The following is a 21139-nucleotide window of genomic DNA, read 5'->3' on the forward strand; positions in this document are numbered from 1 at the left end:
GACTTAAGAGAGACGAGGGAGTGATGAGAGACGGAGAGGGTCTGATTGGTTCCACCTGGTTAGGAGTGGTACTCCAAAATAGGCCCCACTTGACAGGATGTACATTTTCAGGATATTTTTCATCAAAATAGTAGTCATGCCAAAATGTTGTGTTGCTGCTGGATGTTCATAGTATCCGAGTGATACTGTCGTGGGGGTGCTGGAGCCTATACCAGCTGTCTTCAAGCGAGAGGCGGGGTACACCCTGGACTGGTGGCCAGCCAGCCAATCACAGGGCACATATAGACAAACAACCATTCACACTCACATTCATACCTATGGACAATTTGGAGTCGCTAATTAACCTAGCATGTTTTTGGAATGTGGGAGGAAACCGGAGTACCCGGAGAAAACCCACACATGCACGGGGAGAACATGCAAACTCCACACAGATATGGCCGAGGATGGAATCAAACTCGGGTCTCCAAGCTGTGTGGGCTGCGTGCTAACCACTCGGCCGATTTGCAGCCGTTAATTCTGGAAAAAAGTCCAGACTTTCCGATCTTTCTAGCCAACTCTTCCATTTCCACCAGGGAGGACATTCCCAGGCCATATTCCCTCCAGTGCATCCTAGGTTTGCTCCAGGGCCTCCTTTGGGTTCGGCATTCCCAAAACACCTCACCAGGGAGGTGCCCAGGAGGCGTACGGACGAAATGCCCAAGCCACCTCATCTGGCTTTACTCCCGAATCTCCCTGAGCTTCTCACAATTTGGAGTCGCTAATTAACCTAGCATGTTTTTGGAATTTGGGAGGAAACCGGAGTACCCGGAGAAAACCCACGCATGCACGGTGTAGCTGTGAGGTCTGCGTGCTAACCACTCGAACGCCGTGCAACCCGTTGTGATCTCAGTAATTTCTTTTCCCAAAATCCCGATTTGAACGATGTAAGACGTCTCGACATCCAGCTACGAATACATTTGACCCCCCCAACTGTTTGAGATGTTGACGGCTGCAACTGGACGTGACAGCACAAGCAACCCAGCAATTTGTGTGTCATCACTATGAGTGTATAAAACAACACATGCACTGTGATATTCGGCACATCATGTTTTTTTGATATTAAAAAAAAAAATGTTTTGTGTCTCCTGAATAAACTAAAAGTCCAACTTAAGACTGAAGTCCAACTCAAGTCCAGAGTCATTAATGTCTAAGTCCAAGTCGAGGTCATATAATTGGAATTTTCAAGTCCTTTCAACTTATAAGCACTGTTTTGTGTCACCAAAATAAACTAAAAGTCCAACGTAAGACTAAAGTCCAACTCAAGTCCAGAGTCATTAATGTCTAAGTCCAAGTCGAGGTCATATAATTGGAATTTTCGAGTCCTTTCTACTTATGAGCACTGTTTTGCGTCACAAAAACAAACTAAAAATCCAACTTAAGACTAAAGTCCAACTCAAGTCCAGAGTCATTAATGTCTAAGTCAAGTCATCTAATTGGAATTTTTGAGTCCTTTCAACTTATAAGCACTGTTTTGTGTCTCCTAAATAAACTAAAAGTCCAACTTAAGACTGAAGTCCAACTCAAGTCCAGAGTCATTAATGTCTAAGTCAAGTCGCTAATTGGAATTTTTGAGTCCTTTCAACTTATAAGCACTGTTTTGTGTCTCGTGAATAAACTAAAAGTCCAATTCAAGACTGAAGTCCAACTCAAGTCCAGAGTCATTAATGTCTAAGTCCAAGTCGAGGTCATATTATAATTGGAATTTTTTAAATCCTTTCAACTTATAAGCACTGTTTTGTGTCTCCTAAATAAACTAAAAGTCCAACTTAAGACTAAAGTCCGACTCAAGTCCCGAGTCATTAATGTCTAAGTCCAAGTCGAGGTCATATAATTGGAATTTTCGAGTTCTTTCTACTTATGAGCACTGTTTTGTGTCACCAAAACAAACTAAAAATCCAACTTAAGACTAAAGTCCAACTCAAGTCCAGAGTCATTAATGTCTAAGTCCAAGTCGAGGTCATATAATTGGAATTTTCGAGTTCTTTCTACTTATGAGCACTGTTTTGTGTCACCAAAACAAACTAAAAATCCAACTTAAGACTAAAGTCCAACTCAAGTCCAGAGTCATTAATGTCTAAGTCCAAGTCGAGGTCATATTATAATTGGAATTTTTTAAATCCTTTCAACTTATAAGCACTGTTTTGTGTCTCCTAAATAAACTAAAAGTCCAACTTAAGACTAAAGTCCAACTCAAGTCCCGAGTCATTAATGTCTAAGTCCAAGTCAAGGTCATATAATTGGAATTTTCGAGTTCTTTCTACTTGTGAGCACTGTTTTGTGTCACCAAAACAAACTAAACATCCAACTTAAGACTAAAGTCCAACTCAAGTCCAGAGTCATTAATGTCTAAGTCCAAGTCAAGTCATCTAATTGGAATTTTCGAGTAGAAAACCCACATCATGTTTTTTTTTTATATTAAAAAAAATGAATCGGCTGTAACACAAACATGCCTGCTCCTTGGGAAGCCTTTTGGAAAGACATTTGAATCGGTAGTAATCACAAGGCTAAAGACTGTAGCGCAGTACGACAAGTACACAAAGCAGGGCGCTAAGAGTATCCCACTCATGGCACTCCAAAATGAAAAACAGCGGTAAATCCCTAGACACACACACAAGAAAACGTTCCCATAGAACAGGAAAAAAAACAGCAAACTGCAAGTTGCATCAGATGTCAATAGCATCCCTTGTTTGTTTGCCGGCCCCCCCTCCCTCCAAGAACCCCCTGCAGGGGAGTTTGTGTGCATGTCTCAGCATGCCGTATCTTGGCCTATTCAATCAACTTTTGGGGTACCAGCCAAGCAGGGTCCCAGTCAAAGATAACTGCATCTCATTCACTCCCTTAAACAACAACACAAAACAGGATAATAGCAGAAGAAAAATAATAATAATAATAATGAAATAAATTATAAAACAGTAGTATTATAAATAAGTAGTAAGACTCAAGTGTGATTATTTAATTTGTGGTATTTTAAAGAATTTTTTTTTTTCTCTCACATACTTTTATTTTTTAATCTCACTGAAACAATACCATAACATTGACGTTTTTATATCCTTGTTAGCTTGTGATGACGGGTGTGGTGACTGTTCAGTTGGAGTGGTTTCTTTCTTTCTTTTGTACTGGACTACGTACGATGGGATGACGAATAATGAACTGGTTGCTCTCTCGGCACGTGGTTGGGTGCCTCAAGCTGGGTGAGGGTGGTTGGATGTGGGGTTTGGGTGGTTAGGGCGGGGGTAGATAGACTAAACTAGATAAGTCTTGACTTCTTCCCACTCCCTTTTGAACATTCATTCATTTTCTACCGCTTATCGTCACGAGGGTCGCAGTGGGGGGTGCTGGAGCCTATCCCAGCTGTCTTCGGGTGAGAGGCGGGGTACACCCTGGACTGGTGGCCGGCCAATCACAGGGCACATATAGACAAACAACCATTCACACTCACATTCATACCTATATGGACAATTTGGAGTCGCTAATTAACCTAGCATGTTTTTGGAATGTGGGAGGAAAACCCACGCATGCACGGGGAGAACATGCAATTCCGAGCATGGAATTGAACTCGGGTCTCCTAGCTGTGTGTGCTAACCACTCGTCCACCGTGCAGCCTGGAATAATAATATTATATAAAATCTCAATGATGTTTGAAAATGAAATAGTTAACCGTTGAGAGCAGGAAGATGACGAGGAGGGGTGGAAATGGAGCTCACCAGATGAACAACTGTGTGTGGGGGGGTAGGACTTGGATGGAGATGAAGGTGGAGAAAGGGGCCAATGTGGACTAGGTGAGGTGGGGGAAAAAGGGAATATCGGTTGTTGGAACAGGGGCAAAGGAGCTTATGGGACAAGCCACATGGGACGCATTGACATTAAAGAGAGGGGCCGTGTTCTGGGATGGCCACTGGCAGAAATAGGATGCCAGGATGGGCGGCTTGGCTGGACACTGGAATATGCTCATAAATATTCTCTTTGTATTATAATAGCATCGTATTAGCACGGTGAAAAGCCTGGCTATCTGAGTTGAACGGTATATTCACACTGACTGCTGGAGAGGAACCGGTTGGCTGTCCAAATTCTGATATGTGCCCTTGAGCAAGGTACCAAACCCCCCACTGCTCCATGACTCAATTATAATAATACTTTTTACTTATGTTATCCCCGTGCATGCGTGGGTTTTCTCCGGGTACTCCGGTTTCCTCCCACATTCCAAAAACATGCTAGGTTAATTAGCCACTCCAAATTGTCCATAGGTATGAATGTGAGTGTGAATGGTTGTTTGTCTATATGTGCCCTGTGATTGGCTGGCTGGCCACCAGTCCAGGGTGTACCCCGACTCTCGCCCGAAGACAGCTGGGATAGGCTCCAGCACCCCCACAACAGTATCACTCGGATACTGTGAACATCCAGCAGCAACACAACATTTTGGCATGATTAATATTTTGATGAAAAATATACTGAACCAGGGCTGCACAGCGGCCGGGTGGTTAGCACACAGGCTTCACAGCTAGGAGACCTGAGTTCAATTCCATTCTCGGCCATCTCTGTGTGGAGTTTGCATGTTCTCCCCGTGCATGCGTGGGTTTTCTCCCGATACTGAGGTCCTCCTATAGGTGATAGTTTATTTGAACATACTTCACCATATGTTTTCTTCATATGTAGAGTGTCCTTACAGAGGGGATAACACTTTCTTCCTGTGTCTCACTCACACACACACGCATGCATGCATGCACGCCATGTCCTATCTGTTCTCTCCTGTTGCCATCTGCCATGGACTGGATGAAGCTGTGCTATCGTTGGCCGACGATGAACATGCTAGGCTGTCAGGGGGATGAAGCGGGATGTTAATGTGTGTAGGGAGGTTTTGGCCAGGCTGGCCCAGCATCCTAAAATATATTTTTTTGTCAGCGCCAGACCCCCCCCCCCCCCCCCTTCCTCCCATATCTCTGTTTTTGCACTGCACACTTAGCGGTAAGATTTCTGGCTTTCATAGTTCCTGGACAGCCATTGTTTTCTCGTTATAAATGTTTAAATTAAAGTTCAGTACAAGCCGATGGAAACACGTTGAGCACAAGACAAGATTGCAGGAAGTAAAAGAGAACACAAAGCAACCCCATGAAATTTTAAAGACACCTAGACACCTGCGTGTTGCTGTGTGTCTGTGGGAGTGAGCGCCGGGGAAAAATGTAGGGCAATCCACAGGAGCAAGAAAAATGAGTAGTGAGTGAAATCATCTTGACAAAGTTTCTTCCTGATTTCAGAAGACAGGAGTGTCGCTGCTCAGGCAAAAGCAAGAAATGAAGGACGGGGTTTTATTTGTGGCTTTGCTGCTTTGGTTTTCCTTCGGAAAAGGGGTTGACGAGCCTGCTTGTCATGTGACATGCATCTTACCTTTTCCTTTGTCATTTTATGTCTCCTCTCATCTATGGAATCGACATTTATAACCAAGCAGCATTTCCGTGTTTTATTATTATTATTACAGTTTCATGTAATTATTGTATTTACTGTTTTTATTACTGCATTTCGGCCGAGTGGTTAGCACTGGTTAGCAGTTTCTACACCTTCATCTCCATCCAAGTCCTACCCCGACACACAGTTCATCTGGTTAGCTCCATTTCCACCCCTCCTCGTCATCTTCCTGCTCTCAACCGTCATCTTTTCCTCCACGGTTAACTATTTCATTTTCAATCATCATTGAGATTTTAAATAATATTATTATTCCAGGCCGCACGGTGGACGAGTGGTTAGCACGCAGAGATGGCCGAGGGTGGAATTGAACCCGGGTCTCCTAGCTATGAGGTCTGCGCGCTAACAACACGACCTTATCAATGCAATGTAGGATAATTGTGTCGATTTGAAACAACAGGATGCTGAGCAGGATCTCATTACATTTGATATTCATATGAACTCGTCTGCGTGATGTAATTTAAGGCAAAATGAGGTTCGGACCTTCGATGTGAAAAAAAGTTGCATTTAGTAGCGTCAAAAATGTTTGACTCCAATCAACATTTTTTAGCTTTTCATAAATATATAACATCAAAATGCTGACACAGCAAAACTGTGATGAGACGACTTCCAGTTCTCGTTTCCAAAAAACGTGCCATATTGTACACTAACTGGAAAATGGATGCAAACCAAGGCATACTGTATTTTCCGGACTATAAGTCATGTTTATTTTTTGTGTAGCTGAATAACCGTTGTGTTAGCATATTTTACACCTATTCAGTATGTTCTACATTATTTTATTAATATTAGAACTTGCCTTCCAAGAGGACGTAATGTCTGTTTTGGTCAAGTAGTTTATAAAATAAATTACCCACAAAAAATGCGACTTATGTATGTTTTTTCTAGCTAATTATGCATTTTTGGCCTTGTGCGACTTATACTCCGAAGCGACTTATAGTGCAGAAAATATGGTAATTTTCGACACTAACCGGGGGCATACGCTAACTGAGGTTCCACTGTATATCGTTTGGTATGGCAATCATACACAGGCATCAATATGCCAATGAAAGCATATTTTATTATGTATCAAAAATATACACTAATTCAATTCCATACTATTTTACTCAGAAAAAAAAAACTATTTACCATTCAGCAACCCTGCATAGTTGTTGGATTTCTTATAAAATGTATCAAAACCATTTCCCAAAATAGTCTTTTTTTTTTCAGAAAACCGTCATCCGCCCTAAGTTGTGATCCATAATGTAGTTACCCCGTCTGCACGCTCTTTCATAATGCAGGACTCACCTCGGATGATGGACAGCTTGGCATTGACTGTGATCTCGCCTTCGCTGTTCTCAGCCACACATTCATAGATGTTCTCGTCACGCGGTGCACGGAGAGGCTGGATGCGGAGCACGGCGCCGGCGCCCTCGTCAAATTCGATGGTCTGTTGGTTGAAAGGCAGGAATCATTGTTGGAGAAGTGATGGGACATGTTGGAGTTTCAGTACACCCTGGACTGGTGGCCAGCCAATCACAGGGCACATATAGACAAACAACCATTCACACTCACATTCATACCTATGGACAATTTGGAGTCGCTAATTAACCTAGCATGTTTTTGGAATGTGGGAGGAAACCGGAGTACCCGGAGAAAACCCAAGGAGAACATGCTAACTCCACACAAAGATAGCCGATGGTGGAATTGAACTCGGGTCTCCTAGCTGTGAAGCATGTGTGCTAACCACTCGTCCACTGTGCAGCCCTGGTTCAGTATATTTTTCATCAAAATAGTAGTCATGCCAAAATGTTGTGTTGCTGCTGGATGTTCACAGTATCCGAGTGATACTGTTGTGGGGGTGCTGGAGCCTATCCCAGCTGTCTTCGAGTGAGAGGCGGGGTACACCCTGGACTGGTGGCCAGCCAATCACAGGGCACATATAGACAAACAACCATTCACACTCACATTCATACCTATGGACAATTTGGAGTCGCTAATTAACCTAGCATGTTTTTGGAATGTGGGAGGAAACCGGAGTACCCGGAGAAAACCCAAGGAGAACATGCTAACTCCACACAGAGATGACCGAGGGTGGAATTGAACTCGGGTCTCCTAGCTGTGAAGCCTGTGTGCTAACCACTCGTCCAATGTGCAGCCCTGGTTCAGTATATTTTTCATCAAAATAGTAGTCATGCCAAAATGTTGTGTTGCTGCTGGATGTTCACAGTATCCGAGTGATACTGTTGTGGGAAAACCACAAGAGAACATGCAAACTCCACACAGAGATAGCCGAGGGTGGAATTGAACCCTGGTCTCCTAGCTGCGAGGTCTGCGCGCTAACCACTCGACCACCGTGCAGCCCACCACATCAAACTATGTCATTGAATTTTACAGTTTTGTTATTGTTTTTGGGGTGGAAACCGGAATACGCGGTGAAGTCGGGTTTACTCAATGCTTATATATTAGCGGGTTTATATCGTATCGTGGTATTGCAATTTAAATGATTATATCGTGATTTTAACGCTAGTACCTTTTTGTATTCAAATCAAAAGACACGGACGAGAGGTTGAGGCGGTCACTCTAAACGCCCACCTGACGTGGCAAACCATTTCCAAAAGCGAAGATACGCCTCCTGCTGAGATCTTTGAGCAAAAACTAAACTTTGAGATATAAGTACGTGTCTTTAGCAGCCTGCTGCTCCATTGCTGCATGTCTCAGGGCTGAGCCGCTAATTAGGCAAAAAACACTGCAGAGCACAGCATCGCGATCGATATCAAAGCATCTGTCTAGAGGCTAGGAACTGTTCAAAAAAAAAATACTTTTTATTGCATGCTAAATGCAGGAAAAGAAGCGTCCATTTTGGCAGGATCCTTCATGCCCTTGGCTTTGTTTTGCACTTAACATTCAGCAAAAGGAGAAGGACCATTTTTTTTTATGTTGTCCTCCGCAGAGAAGCCGCTTCTCCCCCCGATGGTATGACAATATCATCGCTTGCTTTTTAGCACTCTCTCTCTCTCTCCCAGGCGGCTCCCTTGATGGCACGGTACGAGCGCGCCTGTCTCCGCGCTCCGCAGTCGTTAACGACGGCAACTTTTTTTTAATTAAAAGACACTCAGCATCAATCCAGACTTTTGCTGATGCCATCTGGGAGGCCTGTTGAAATCTCAACAACAAACATCAAAAATAACGTTCCCGACAAATGCATTCGCACAGACAGGGCTGAGGAGAGGGAGGGGGGGTGGGGGGGGGGCTTGGGGGCGGTTGGAAATACAACGAGAATGTGACAAATTCAAGTGCAAAGAGGACAAAGTTGAAAGAGGTTCCACTGGCTGACTATCTTGTGGTGAACGTGCAAGGCTCACAAAAAGGACTCCCAGGTTAATATGTGGTAAGCGTGTGAAGAAATGCACATAAAAAAATGTAAAGAATAAACGGCCGCCCAAAAGGAAGATTGGAAATGTAATATTTAGCAGAAGTAGGCAAAGGATGATGGGTAAATAATGGTAATGGTAATGGTTTAATTTCATTTGAACATGCATCAGATTCCAATTGAGTGCATCCCATAATCAGTTCACAGTTCCACATGTCCAAAAGGAGTAGGAAGAAGCAAAGCTTATTAAATCCTACCCCTCCATCTGGTACTTTTACAATCAGTAATTGTTACATTTGTTCACTTCCTGCATTCCTAATACAGTGAAGAAAATAAGTATTTGAACACCCTGCTATTTTGCTATTTCTCCCACTTAGAAATCATGGAGGGGTCTGAAATTTTCATCGTAGGTGCATGTCCACTGTGAGAGAGATAAACTAAAAAGAAAAATCCAGAAATCACAATGCATGATTTTTTAACAATTTATTTGTGTGATACAGCTGCAAATAAGTATTTGAACACCTGTGTATCATCTAGAATTCTGACCCTGAAAGACCTGTTAGTCTGCCCATTAGAAGTCCACCTGCACTCCATGTATCATCCTGAATCAGATGCACCTGTTTGAGGTCGTTAGCTGCATAAAGACACCTGTCCACCCCATACAATCAGTAAGACTTTAACTTGTAACATGGCGAAGACCAAAGAGCTGTCCAAAGACACCAGAGACAAAATTGTACACCTCCACAAGGCTGGAAAGGGCTACGGAGCAATTACCAAGCAGCTTGGTGAAAAAAGGTCCACTGTTGGAGCTATCATTAGAAAATGGAAGAAGCTAAACATGACGGTCAATCTCAATCGGAGTGGAGCCCCATGCAAGATATCACCTCGTGGGGTCTCAATGATTCTAAGAAAGGTGAGGAATCAGCCCAGAACTACACGACAGGACTTGGTCAATGACCTGAAAAGAGCTGGGACCACCGTTTCCAAGGTTACTGTAGGTAATACACTAAGACGTCATGATGTGAAATCATGCATGGCACGAAAGGTTCCCCTGCTTAAACCAGCACATGTCAAGGCCCGTCTTAAGTTTGCATATGACCATTTGGATGATACAGAGGAGTCATGGGAGAAAGTTTTATGGTCAGATGAGACCAAAATAGAACTTTTTGGTCATAATTCCAATAAGCGTGTTTGGAGGAAGAAGAATGAAGAGTACAATCCGAAGAACACCATCCCTACTGTGAAGCATGGGGGTGGTAGCATCATGCTTTGGGGGTGTTTTTCTGCACATGGGACAGGACGAGTGCACTGCATTAAAGAGAGGATGACTGGGGCCGTGTATTGTGAGATTTTGGGGAACAACCTCCTTCCCTCTGTCAGAGCATTGAAGATGGGTCGTGGCTGGGTCTTCCAACACGACAACGACCCGAAGCACACAGCCAGGAAAACCAAGGAGTGGCTCCGTAAGAAGCATATCAAGGTTCTAGCATGGCCCAGCCAGTCTCCAGACCTGAACCCAATCGAAAATCTTTGGAGGGAGCTCAAACTCCGTGTTTCTCAGCGACAGCCCAGAAACCTGACTGATCTAGAGAAGATCTGTGTGGAGGAGTGGGCCAAGATCCCTCCTGCAGTGTGTGCAAACCTGGTGAAAAACTACAGGAAACGTTTGACCTCTGTAATAGCAAACAAAGGCTACTGTACCAAATATTAACATTCATTTTCTCAGGTGTTCAAATACTTATTAGCAGCTGTATCACACAAATAAATTGTTAAAAAAATCATGCATTGTGATTTCTGGATTTTTCTTTTTAGTTTATCTCTCTCACAGTGGACATGCACCTACGATGAAAATTTCAGACCCCTCCATGATTTCTAAGTGGGAGAAATAGCAAAATAGCAGGGTGTTCAAATACTTATTTTCTTCACTGTATGTAGATTTAATTTAATTTAATTTAATTTAATTTAATTTAATTTAATTTAATTTAATTTAATTTAATTTAATTTAATTTAATTTAATTTAATTTAATTTAATTTAATTTAATTTAATTTAATTTAATTTAATTTATTCATTCATTTTCTACCGCTTATCCTCACAAGGGTTGTGGGGGTTCTGGAGCCTATCCCAGCTGTCTTCGGGGCGGGAGGCGGGGTACACCCTGGACTGGTGGCCAGCCAATCACAGGGCACATATAGACAAACAACCATTCACACTCATATTCATACCTATGGACAATTTGGAGTGGCTAATTAACCTAGCATGAGTACCCGGAAAAAAACCCCACACATGCACGGGGAGAACATGCAAAATCCACACAGAAATGGCAGAGGGTGGAATTGAACCCTGGTTTCCGAGCTGTGAGGTCTGCATGCTAACCACTCAACCGCCGTGCTGCCCTTAATTTAATTTAATTTAATTTAATTTAATTTAATTTAATTTAATTTAATTTAATTTAATTTAATTTAATTTAATTTAATTTAATTTAATTTAATTTAATTTAATTTAATTTAATTTAATTTAATTTAATTTAATTTAATACTTAGAAGAAGTATTTGATGACATTTTTAACTAATTGGTTATTTTTAGCCTTATGCATTATTTTAGCTGTTTGAAGATGAACTATATCAGCAAGTTGAAGTATTTGTCATTTTACAAATAAGGAGTTAGTATGTTCTCTGTAGGCGGCATGATTAATTATCCTTACTGGCCTTTTTTGCAGTACATTTAGCGAGTGAAGATTGCTTTTATAGTTATTATCCCATATTTCCACACAATAAGTAAGATATGGTAGAACCAGAAAGCAATAAAGAGTGTGGAGTGATTTCTGATTAGAACAAATAACATAAAAACGTACATTTATGGACAGTTAGGCGTCATGTTTGGACGTTTTCCTGAGTAAACTCTGATATGGATCAAGAGTTGAGCTTGCTGAGAGAAGAAATGTGATATATTGATTGAGGCGACACCAAACCACGGACTTACCTCGATACGCTGGGAGTTGACCTTTTTGCCTTTTTTATTCCAGCTAACCCTTGGCTTGGGGTCACCTGTCGCCTGGCAGACAAAGGACACGACACCCCCGGAGACGCCTATCTGGTCAACAGGGACTTTTGTGAAACGTGGTGGAGCTGCGGAGAAAAAAAAAAAGTGGGAAGAACGTGAGCGGACAAAGTGAAAGGAATCAAACATCAACACTCAAGTCAACTTTGCTCCCTGTATGGCAGCAGGGAACGGTGCGGTTCTAACGTTAACAAAGCCCACACTAGCAAGCCTCCTCTTGCAGCCTTATACTCCTCCACAGTGTTTCATTTCGTTACATACGCCCACGTTTACTGTACTGTATTCAAGATGGACGTGTGCTAAGAAAGCAGTCTAAGAGACACAATCTGCTAAATTATTGCTAACTTTTCCTTCAAAGGTTTAACTAGGCTGTATTTACCGAGAATGTGTTGTACCAAGGGTGTGAGCCTTACTCCGGATGGGGAAAAACACCACAAGTCTCTGTTTTTCTTACAATATAGAGGGGAACCTCAGTTAGTGTATGCCCCGGTTAACATCTGTTTTGGTTTAAGTCAAAAATTCACAGCCAATTCCCAGGATTGCATACATTTTCGGGTTGGTATACAATATGGCACAGCTTGTTTTTTATGTTGTTCAGTGAGTCCAATTGTGTTTGTGATGTTATTACAAAATGTCCCAGTTAGCAGCATGTTAGCATTGAAACCAGAACAGAAAGTCATTGTTCCCCCAAGCCCAGTCGCCCGTCGGTCACATCATCAACGGTTGACTCTGTCCTTCTTTGCTAACCTCCACAGTTACGCCACGAGTCTCTGTTTGTCTTACACTATAGAGGGGAACCTCAGTTAGTGTATACCCCGGTTAACATCAGTTTTGGTTAAAGTCAAAAATTCACAGCAAATTCCCAGGATTGCATACATTTTCGGGTTGGTATACAATATGGCACAGCTTGTTTTTTATGTTGTTCAGTGAGTCCAATTGTGTTTGTGATGTTATTACAAAATGTCCCAGTTAGCAGCATGTTAGCATTGAAACCAGAACAGAAAGTCATTTTCTCCCAAGCCCAGTCGCCCGTCTGTCACGTCATCAACGGGTGACTCTGTCCTTCTTTGCTAACTTGCATACGCCACAAGTGTTTTTCTTACAATATACAGTGGAACCTCAGTTAGCGTATACCCCGGTTAACATCTGTTTTGGTTAAAGTCGAAGATTCACTGCAAATTCCCAGGATTGCATACATTTTCCGGTTGGTATACAATATGGCACAGCTTGTTTTTTGTGTTGTTCAGTGAGTCCAATTGTGTTTGTGATGTTATTACAAAATGTCCCAGTTAGCAGCATGTTAGCATTGAAACCAGAACAGAAAGTCATTTTCCCCCAAGCCCAGTCGCCCGTCTGTCACGTCAACAACGGGTGACTCTGTACTTCTTTGCTAACTTGCATACGCCACAAGTGTTTTTCTTACAATATACCGTGGAAACTCAGTTGGCGTATACCCTGGTTAACATCTTTTTTTGGTTAAAGTCGAAAATTCATGGCAAATTCCCAGGACTGCATACATTTTCCGGTTGGTATACAATATTGCACAGCTTGTTTATTGTATGTTCAGTGAGTCCAATTGTGTTCATAATGTTATTACAAAATGTCCCCGTTAGCAGCCTGTTAGCATTGAAACCAGAACAGAAAGTCTGCTGTTCTTACAATGTACAGTGGAACCTCGGTTAGAATACTTCCCGGTTTGCATCTTCTTCGGTTAAGGTCAACAATCCATCCACCTGTTTTCTATGCCGCTTATCCTCACTAGGGTCACGCGAGAGGCGGGGTACACCCTGGACTGGTGGCCAGCCAATCACAGGGCACATATAGACAAACAACCATTCACACTCACATTCATACCGATGGACAATTTGGAGTGGCCAATTAACCTAGCATGTTTTTGGAATGTGGGAGGAAACCGGAGTACCTGTAACCCCCCCCCCCCCCCAACCCCCCACACACACAGGAAGAACATGCAAACTCCACACAGAAATGGCCAAGGTGTTTGATGCAGTTGTAAGTGATGATGATGACTGGGTTTGTTTGAGAGAGTTCTGGACTCACATTCATACCTATGGACAATTTGGAGTGGCCAATTAACCTAGCATGTTTTTGGAATGTGGAAGGAAACCGGAGTACCTGTAACCCCCCCCCCCCCCAACCCCCCCTACCCACCCCCACACACAGGAATAACATGCAAACTCCACACAGAAATGGCCAAGGTGTTGGTGCATGGTGCAGTTGTAAGTGATGATGATGGCTGGGTTTGTTTGAGAGAGTTCTGGACTCACATTCATACCTATGGACAATTTGGAGTGGCCAATTAACCTAGCATGTTTTGTACCCGGAGAAAACCAACGCATGCACGGGGAGAACATACAAACCCCACACAGCGATGCTTGAGCGGGGTATCGAACTCTAGCTGTGTGCGCTAACCACTCGCCAACTGCTTTTGCGACTAATTAATAACAAAACCCGAGTTACCACTGTATATATATCATATGCACGGAGACTGAGAGATAGCAGAGTCTCCTTGGGAAGACGATACATTTCAATCACAGAGAAATGTGATGATGATCAAACGGCAAGTGCAAAACGTCAAGTTAATAATTAAGAGATTGTGGGCCGACACCGGTCTACAGGCACTGCTAAACACTTAAAGGAGTCCTTGCATTTATTATTAGGTAAAGTGAGATGGAAAGTACGTGGAGAGAGAGGGGAGGCATTGTGATGATGTGCAAAGATAAGAGATAAACACTACATGCAAAGTTCATCTCCTTGAGTACATGACGCAAATAAATACCGCAAGGTACTTCAGTGGCGATTGGCTATTCAAATATGGCCGCAGCGACAATTACAGGTCAGTATGTTGTAAATGGAGAGTGTATAAATGGCTTTGCTTAGTATATAATGCTGCCCTCCTAACAGGGATCAACAAATAAGGCTGAATGCCAATACTTTTTAATTGGTTTTACCTTAGACTATTCCACTTATGTAACCTTTGCATAGGATGAAAGCGAAGAATTAAAAAAACAACTCCAGTCCATGAAAGTTAGTCTGACTTTAACTACTGATAGATAGATCTTCATTGGAACAAAAAACAAGTTTTCTACCAAATTTATGAGCATTGTTTGGTTTCACTTTTACTGGTTGGTAAAACGTCCCATGCCGTTCACTGTTGTCTCTTCGTACAAACATTTTCCGCCTCAGGTTCTATTCCCATGAATGTCTTTTTTAGGCCAATTACGTAAACTTGTCCTGTGTTATTACCTGAACTCTTGACTATAATTAACCTTTTTTTTTCCCCCTCTGGGCTCATGCTGCCAGTTAGCATTGTGTTCAGGACTTTTATCCCCAGAATTGCAACATTTGGCTCGTATGAGATTGCAGGGTACTAGAAGATCAAAGAATTACATTTTCAGTCAAAATAGAGGTGACAAAAATTAACCGATGAGGTCCACAGTTGAACTTGTTTACAATTGCTTTGAATTTTGCAACTCTATACCGTTTTTTTTTTATTATTATTATAACGACACACAAGTTATATGAAGTATTTTGGCCTCTAGTGGTCAGTAATTGTCATCAAAACATTGATGACACATGAAGTCAAAAAAAGTAGAAAAAAGTTCTCCTATTCCGTGTGGAAGTGGTAAGTGTTGGGGTTGTTACTTTTCTTTCTTCCCCACTTTTAGTTTAGAATGAATAAATTGGAGGCTAACTAGCGATGCCAGCATGTAATGCAGCCGTGGTTGTCTCTCGTGTGCCCTGCAGTGATCCCATCACCTGAACCATGGAGAAGTTGCTAATGGTAATGGTTTGATTTCATTTGAACATGCATCAGATTACAATTGAGTGCATCCCATAATCAGTTCCCAGTTCCACATGTCCAAAAGGAGTAGGAAGAAGCAAAGCTTATTAAATCCTACCCCTCCATCTGGTACTTTTACAATCAGTAACTGTTACATTTGTTCACTTCCTGCTTTCCTAATATATATATATATATATATATATATATTTTTTTTTTGTCACATACCGAAGTACGAGGTGATATGAGCATCCAATGCCATAATGGGTACCATAGTAAGTGTCAATATAGTGATACATATAGCACATCATGACTGGTTCAAGTAATGGTTTTATTTCATTTGAACATGCATCAGATTACAATTGAATGCATCCCATAATAAGTTCAGTTCCACATGTCCAAAAGGAGTAGGAAGAAGCAAAGCTTATTAAATCCTACCCCTCCATTTCGTACTTTTACAATCAGTAAATGTTACATTTGTTCACTTCCTGCTTTCCTAATATATATATATATTTTTTTTATTAATTTTTATTTTTTTATTTTATTATTTTTTGTCATTTTTTGGATTAATTTTTATTTTTTAAATTTTATTTATTTTTTGATTAATTTTTATTTTTTAAATTTTATTTATTTTTTTGATTAATTTTTATTTTTTAAATTTTATTTATTTTTTTAATAAATAAAAATTATTTTAGTTTTTTGAAGATGAACTGTATCAGCAAGTTGAAGTATTTGTGATTTTAGAAATAAGGATTATTTACAATTAGTATGTTCTCTGTAGGCGGCATTATGAATTATCCTTACTGGCCTTTTTTTGCAGTACATTTACATTTGCAGTACCTTTTTGGATCCTCTGCTGTTCTGACTTTCATGGACAAAATATTTTAGTCTAAGAATGTACTTGTCTTCTGCTTAGGGTATCTTAAGTAATGGTCTCCCTCCACTATGGTGCCATGGAGGACATTCAAGGGTGAAAGATACACAAGACACAGAAGTCGTATAGTTGTTCCGAGCAAAGTATCCTTCAACAACAACCTCCCCGATAAGCACACCCAACTTGTCTTTATCTGCTTGGCAGGGGGACACGTCCTGAGCAAAAAATAGCCAACAGTGGGGGCTCAGATACCTTTTTAAGTCTCTGATAATAGAACAGATCAACGCAAACACTGCTGGCTAGCGGGAGCAGCGAGACTCATACTGTGCAAAGACGCCGCTTTAACTAATACAGCTACCACCTGCTATTGGCCGTTTCCTCTGCTGGAGCCGATAAGACAAAATAGACCGGCGATGTGATTGTAAGACACTGGGGAGTGGGAGGTGGGCAGATGAATATGAGAACGGTCCATTTTCACTGCTTTACTGTTGTTTGATGGGGTGGAGGGGTGGGGGTGGGGGGTAGATTTGAGGGTGGCTTTATGACTAATGCAGTAATTGATCGAGAAAAGCTTCTTTGGTCATAAATGGATGCCATTACCCACTGAATTAGCAAAGTGGAGGGCAGAATGATGCAGGGCCACTCTGTGATTTGCACAAAGAGGCCGACAAATTGGCATCTTTTTTTTTTTAAACTTTAAATGTTAGAAAAAAAAACTTATTATTATTATTATTTTACAAGTACTTTCCTTCTTTTTTTTAAACTTTAAATGTTAGAAAAGAAAAAGTTATTATTATTATTATTTTACAAGTACTTTCCTTCATTGTCCTTTGGGTGAAAATGATCAGCGCAACAATTGTATTTTATCATTTATTATCATGGTGGATGTAAACAATTTGTATTAATTATACTATATGCTCTTAAGTGGCAATCTAATCAATGCCATAGCTCAAGAAAAACATATCCAACGTAGTCAAATGAGAGCAAAAACAAGTTTCTTCTACATTTCTGTAGGGCGTAAGAACCAATCCATCACTTAATTATACCATCTCCGTCAATAGATCCTGTCGATAACGAGTTCAGATTAAGGCAGCACATGCAATAATGGACACGTACTGTTGTACACGGAACACACACGTGCACTTTCACGCATGCACACAAACACACACAATCTCAACAACTCCAAACCCCATCAATCAAAGCCAATTCACCCCTGCTGCCTGGGCAAGCGGCATCACTATGGCAACCGAGCCTTTACATTAAAACCCAACTGCTTGTCTTGTCAGGAGGTTTTCACACACAATCACTCAGCTAACAATAGCCAACCAACCTGAACTAGCTGGAAAACGGCAGGCAGAAAGAAATCGTGGTACAGTGCGCAAGCAGAAACGCACACCGAAATCGACTTGTGAAATTCATTCATTCATTCATTCATTTTCTACTGCTTATCCTCACGAGAGTCGCAGAGGGTGCTGGAGCCTATCCCAGCTGTCTTCAGGCGAGAGGCGGGGTCCACCCTGAACTGGTTGCCAGCCAGCCAATCACAGGGCAAATATAGACAAACAACCATTCACACTCACATTCATATCTATGGACAATTTGTAGTCATGCTAATTAACCTAGCATGACTTTGGAATGTGGGAGGAAACCGGAGTACCCGGAGAAAACCCACGCATGCACGGGGAGAACATGCAAACTCCACACAGAGATGGCCGAGGGTGGAATTGAACCCTGATCTCCTAGCTGTGAGGTTAGGTTAGGGTTAGGGTTAGCTAACCACTCATCCGCCGTGTAGCCAGTCGAGCAAGAATGGAGAGCAAAGTTGTTAAGTGATACTTTAAAAAAAAAAAAAAAACATGAATGTGACAACCATCTCTGTGGGACCAAAACCAGCTCCAAACTAATCATGAACCGCATTGTGTGTTTGTTTTCAAGACAAAATGTCTAGAAATGTCTAAAATGTCTAAAAATGTATAGAAATATTATAGTAATAAAAACATTCAATACAAGAACTCAAGTGCAGAAAGTGAACTACAGTAAACCTCGGATATATCGGATTCAATTGTTCCCACTGGTTTTGTCCGATTTTAAGCGAAATCCGTTATATGCGTATACCGGAAAATGTCCGTTTTACGCATATATCGGATATATATCCGGTATATGCGTAAATGGGATTTTATCCGTTATAAAAAGGCACTTCCTTGACTATGTTTCCAATGTACCTGGACGCGCAGGCAACGCTGCAAACGCTGCAAATGACGTCGTATAGCGATAGCCTGTCACGATTCGGCGAATCGGAGCGCCACGATACGGCCATCCGATATATGCGAGGGAAATTTCATGGAAATGCATTGGAACGGGACTGGAGATTTTGTGCGAAATAGGCGAAATCCGTTATAAAAAAATCCGATATATGCAATGAATTTTTATTGGAAATGCATTACAGAAAAATCGTTTCTTTTTTATCTGTCCGTTGTGAGCGAATTTCCGATATATCCGAGGTTTACTGTAATAAGCAACATTATCCATAGTGTGTATTCTTCAGCAGTTCACTGTAACTACTTCTCCAGTGTGTTTTGTGTTTAGGGACCATAATTAAGTTTTGTGTTCGAAACCACAAAACGATAGTCGTAAACCCAGGACCGCCTGCACTGGGTGACTAACTAAGCACATTTTAATGTTGTGTCCAGTACATGTTTAATTGTAAAACACATATTTGGTATTTCTAGTCATGCTGGAGGACGGATAAGCCATTTATTGGATATGGTTTGCTTGAAATAAACACGGATACTGTCCATTTTTACAGTAAAAAAATACTTCATCTCGGCCACAGCTGAGAAAACACCTTCTTCTTCTTCACTATGCTTGCATGCGTTCCTGAAATGAATGTATTTTCTTTAACCAATTAACTTCTGAGAAGGAAAGGAAGTAGCCGGGGTTTCGTTGGTGTGCAAATCAGTTCCAGATGTACTGACCCGAGCGACTTTGTGTGGCCTAATTATGCATGAGAACCAGAACAATGCCTATTTTTACAGCATTAAATATCATTCTCTTGTTATCTTACCGTTCCCTATCATACAATTTCTACATTATCAGCGACCAATTTGAAAAAAAATGTTTTTCAGGAAAGATCTTAAACCACATGAGAACCGACCTTACCAATGAACGGAACACTTTTACATCATCAAACGACACAAACGCATATTTCATGGCTCAAAGTATAAAAGCCGCAAAGAGGACATCGTAGTTTTGAAGAAACCCTTTGCCCGTTGCATCACGCAGTGCGCCATCAATGTCAACTCCGATGCAAACAAACTTGTGGGATTTTACAAGACCACCGGGGACCTGCGGTAGGATGTGGAAAAATATGGGTTACTACCCAGAGGTGGAGAGTTATGGCTATAAGGCAGCATTTCTACAAAGAGTAGCACACTTGTAATAGGCACAAATTGGTCCCATTGAAACCGTTGTTGGAAGAAAGCAGAAAACGCGCAAGCCGCAAAGTATTCTTGAGCCCGCTGGAAATAAATATTCTGCGGAAATAGGAACAATAGTCATTTTAAAGGGTGTATACCTGATTTGGCCAGAGAAAATGAACAACATGGATAATTGCAGTAAGAACAATTTTAAATCCCCAACAAGCGGGAAACTGTACGAGGCCTTGGGGAAGACGCAGGACACTTATTGGGGACCTATTATGCTCATTTTCGACCCTTTGTATTGAGTTGTGGACTCCCACAGAGCACAGAAAGCTTTGTTGATCTTCCAGGATCTGCACCTATTCCAGCTGTTTTTCCTTAGACTTTAATTTATTCCACCCACGACCCGCCCACTTCGCTATGATTGGTTACACTCAGCTTGTACAGCTGACAGCTTGTACACGGCACGCCCATATAAGGAAGGGACTACTCACAGGGATCACTGTCTCTGAAACCAGCCAGGCGTCAAAGCAATCCCAAACTTTTTTCAGGAATGATTATCTGGAACTTTGGCATCGTTTAATTCTAACATTTATGGGGCAGAAAAGTAGAAAAAGCATAATAGTTCCCCCTTTAAGAATTATTTTTTGCCACACTTTGTTAGCAATATAAATTTGGTACAAATCTAAATCTGAACAGCGTGGAATTCTAGCAGAAATCGGAAAAAATCCGGCTCCAAATTTGCATAAAACCTCAAACTTCAGCACGGAAAGGATGTAAGTGTTTTGTCTTTGACCTTTTTTCCAACACTATGTTTCACAAAAAGATCGACAGGTTTTATTATGAGTTTATTTTGAGTGCTAGTCATTATTGTTATTATTTTACTTTTGACAGCAGCTAATTTATTTGTATGTTTGTATGATTGGTGTTAGCATAATAATTAAGCATATTACAATAATATTCATTTTCATCCTCACAAGGGTTGTGCGGGTGCTGGAGCCTATCCCAGCCGTCTTCAGGCGAGAAGCGGGGTACACCCTGGACTGGTGTACTCTTATAGACAAACAACCATTCACACTCACATTCATACCTATGGACAATTTGGAGTGGCTAATTAACCTAGCATGTTTTTTGGAATATGGGA

At 41.4% G+C, this 21139-nt stretch overlaps 1 protein-coding gene across 7 annotated transcripts in view; it reads right to left on the minus strand.

The window, feature by feature from the left end:
- ptprsa (protein tyrosine phosphatase receptor type Sa) overlaps positions 1-21139 on the minus strand; it is a 355150-nt gene that overhangs the window by 174127 nt on the left and 159884 nt on the right. For all 7 annotated transcript variants that reach the window (XM_058074048.1, XM_058074046.1, XM_058074043.1 and 4 more), the window contains 2 exons: positions 11826-11971; positions 6781-6922 (listed from right to left, as the gene is read on the minus strand). In XM_058074048.1, coding sequence (XP_057930031.1) covers positions 6781-6922; positions 11826-11971 — 288 coding nt within the window. The remainder of the gene's footprint in view (positions 1-6780; positions 6923-11825; positions 11972-21139) is intronic.

The sequence above is a fragment of the Doryrhamphus excisus genome, chromosome 5 (genome assembly GCF_030265055.1).
Source record: "Doryrhamphus excisus isolate RoL2022-K1 chromosome 5, RoL_Dexc_1.0, whole genome shotgun sequence".
Taxonomy (NCBI): Eukaryota; Metazoa; Chordata; class Actinopteri; order Syngnathiformes; family Syngnathidae; genus Doryrhamphus; species Doryrhamphus excisus.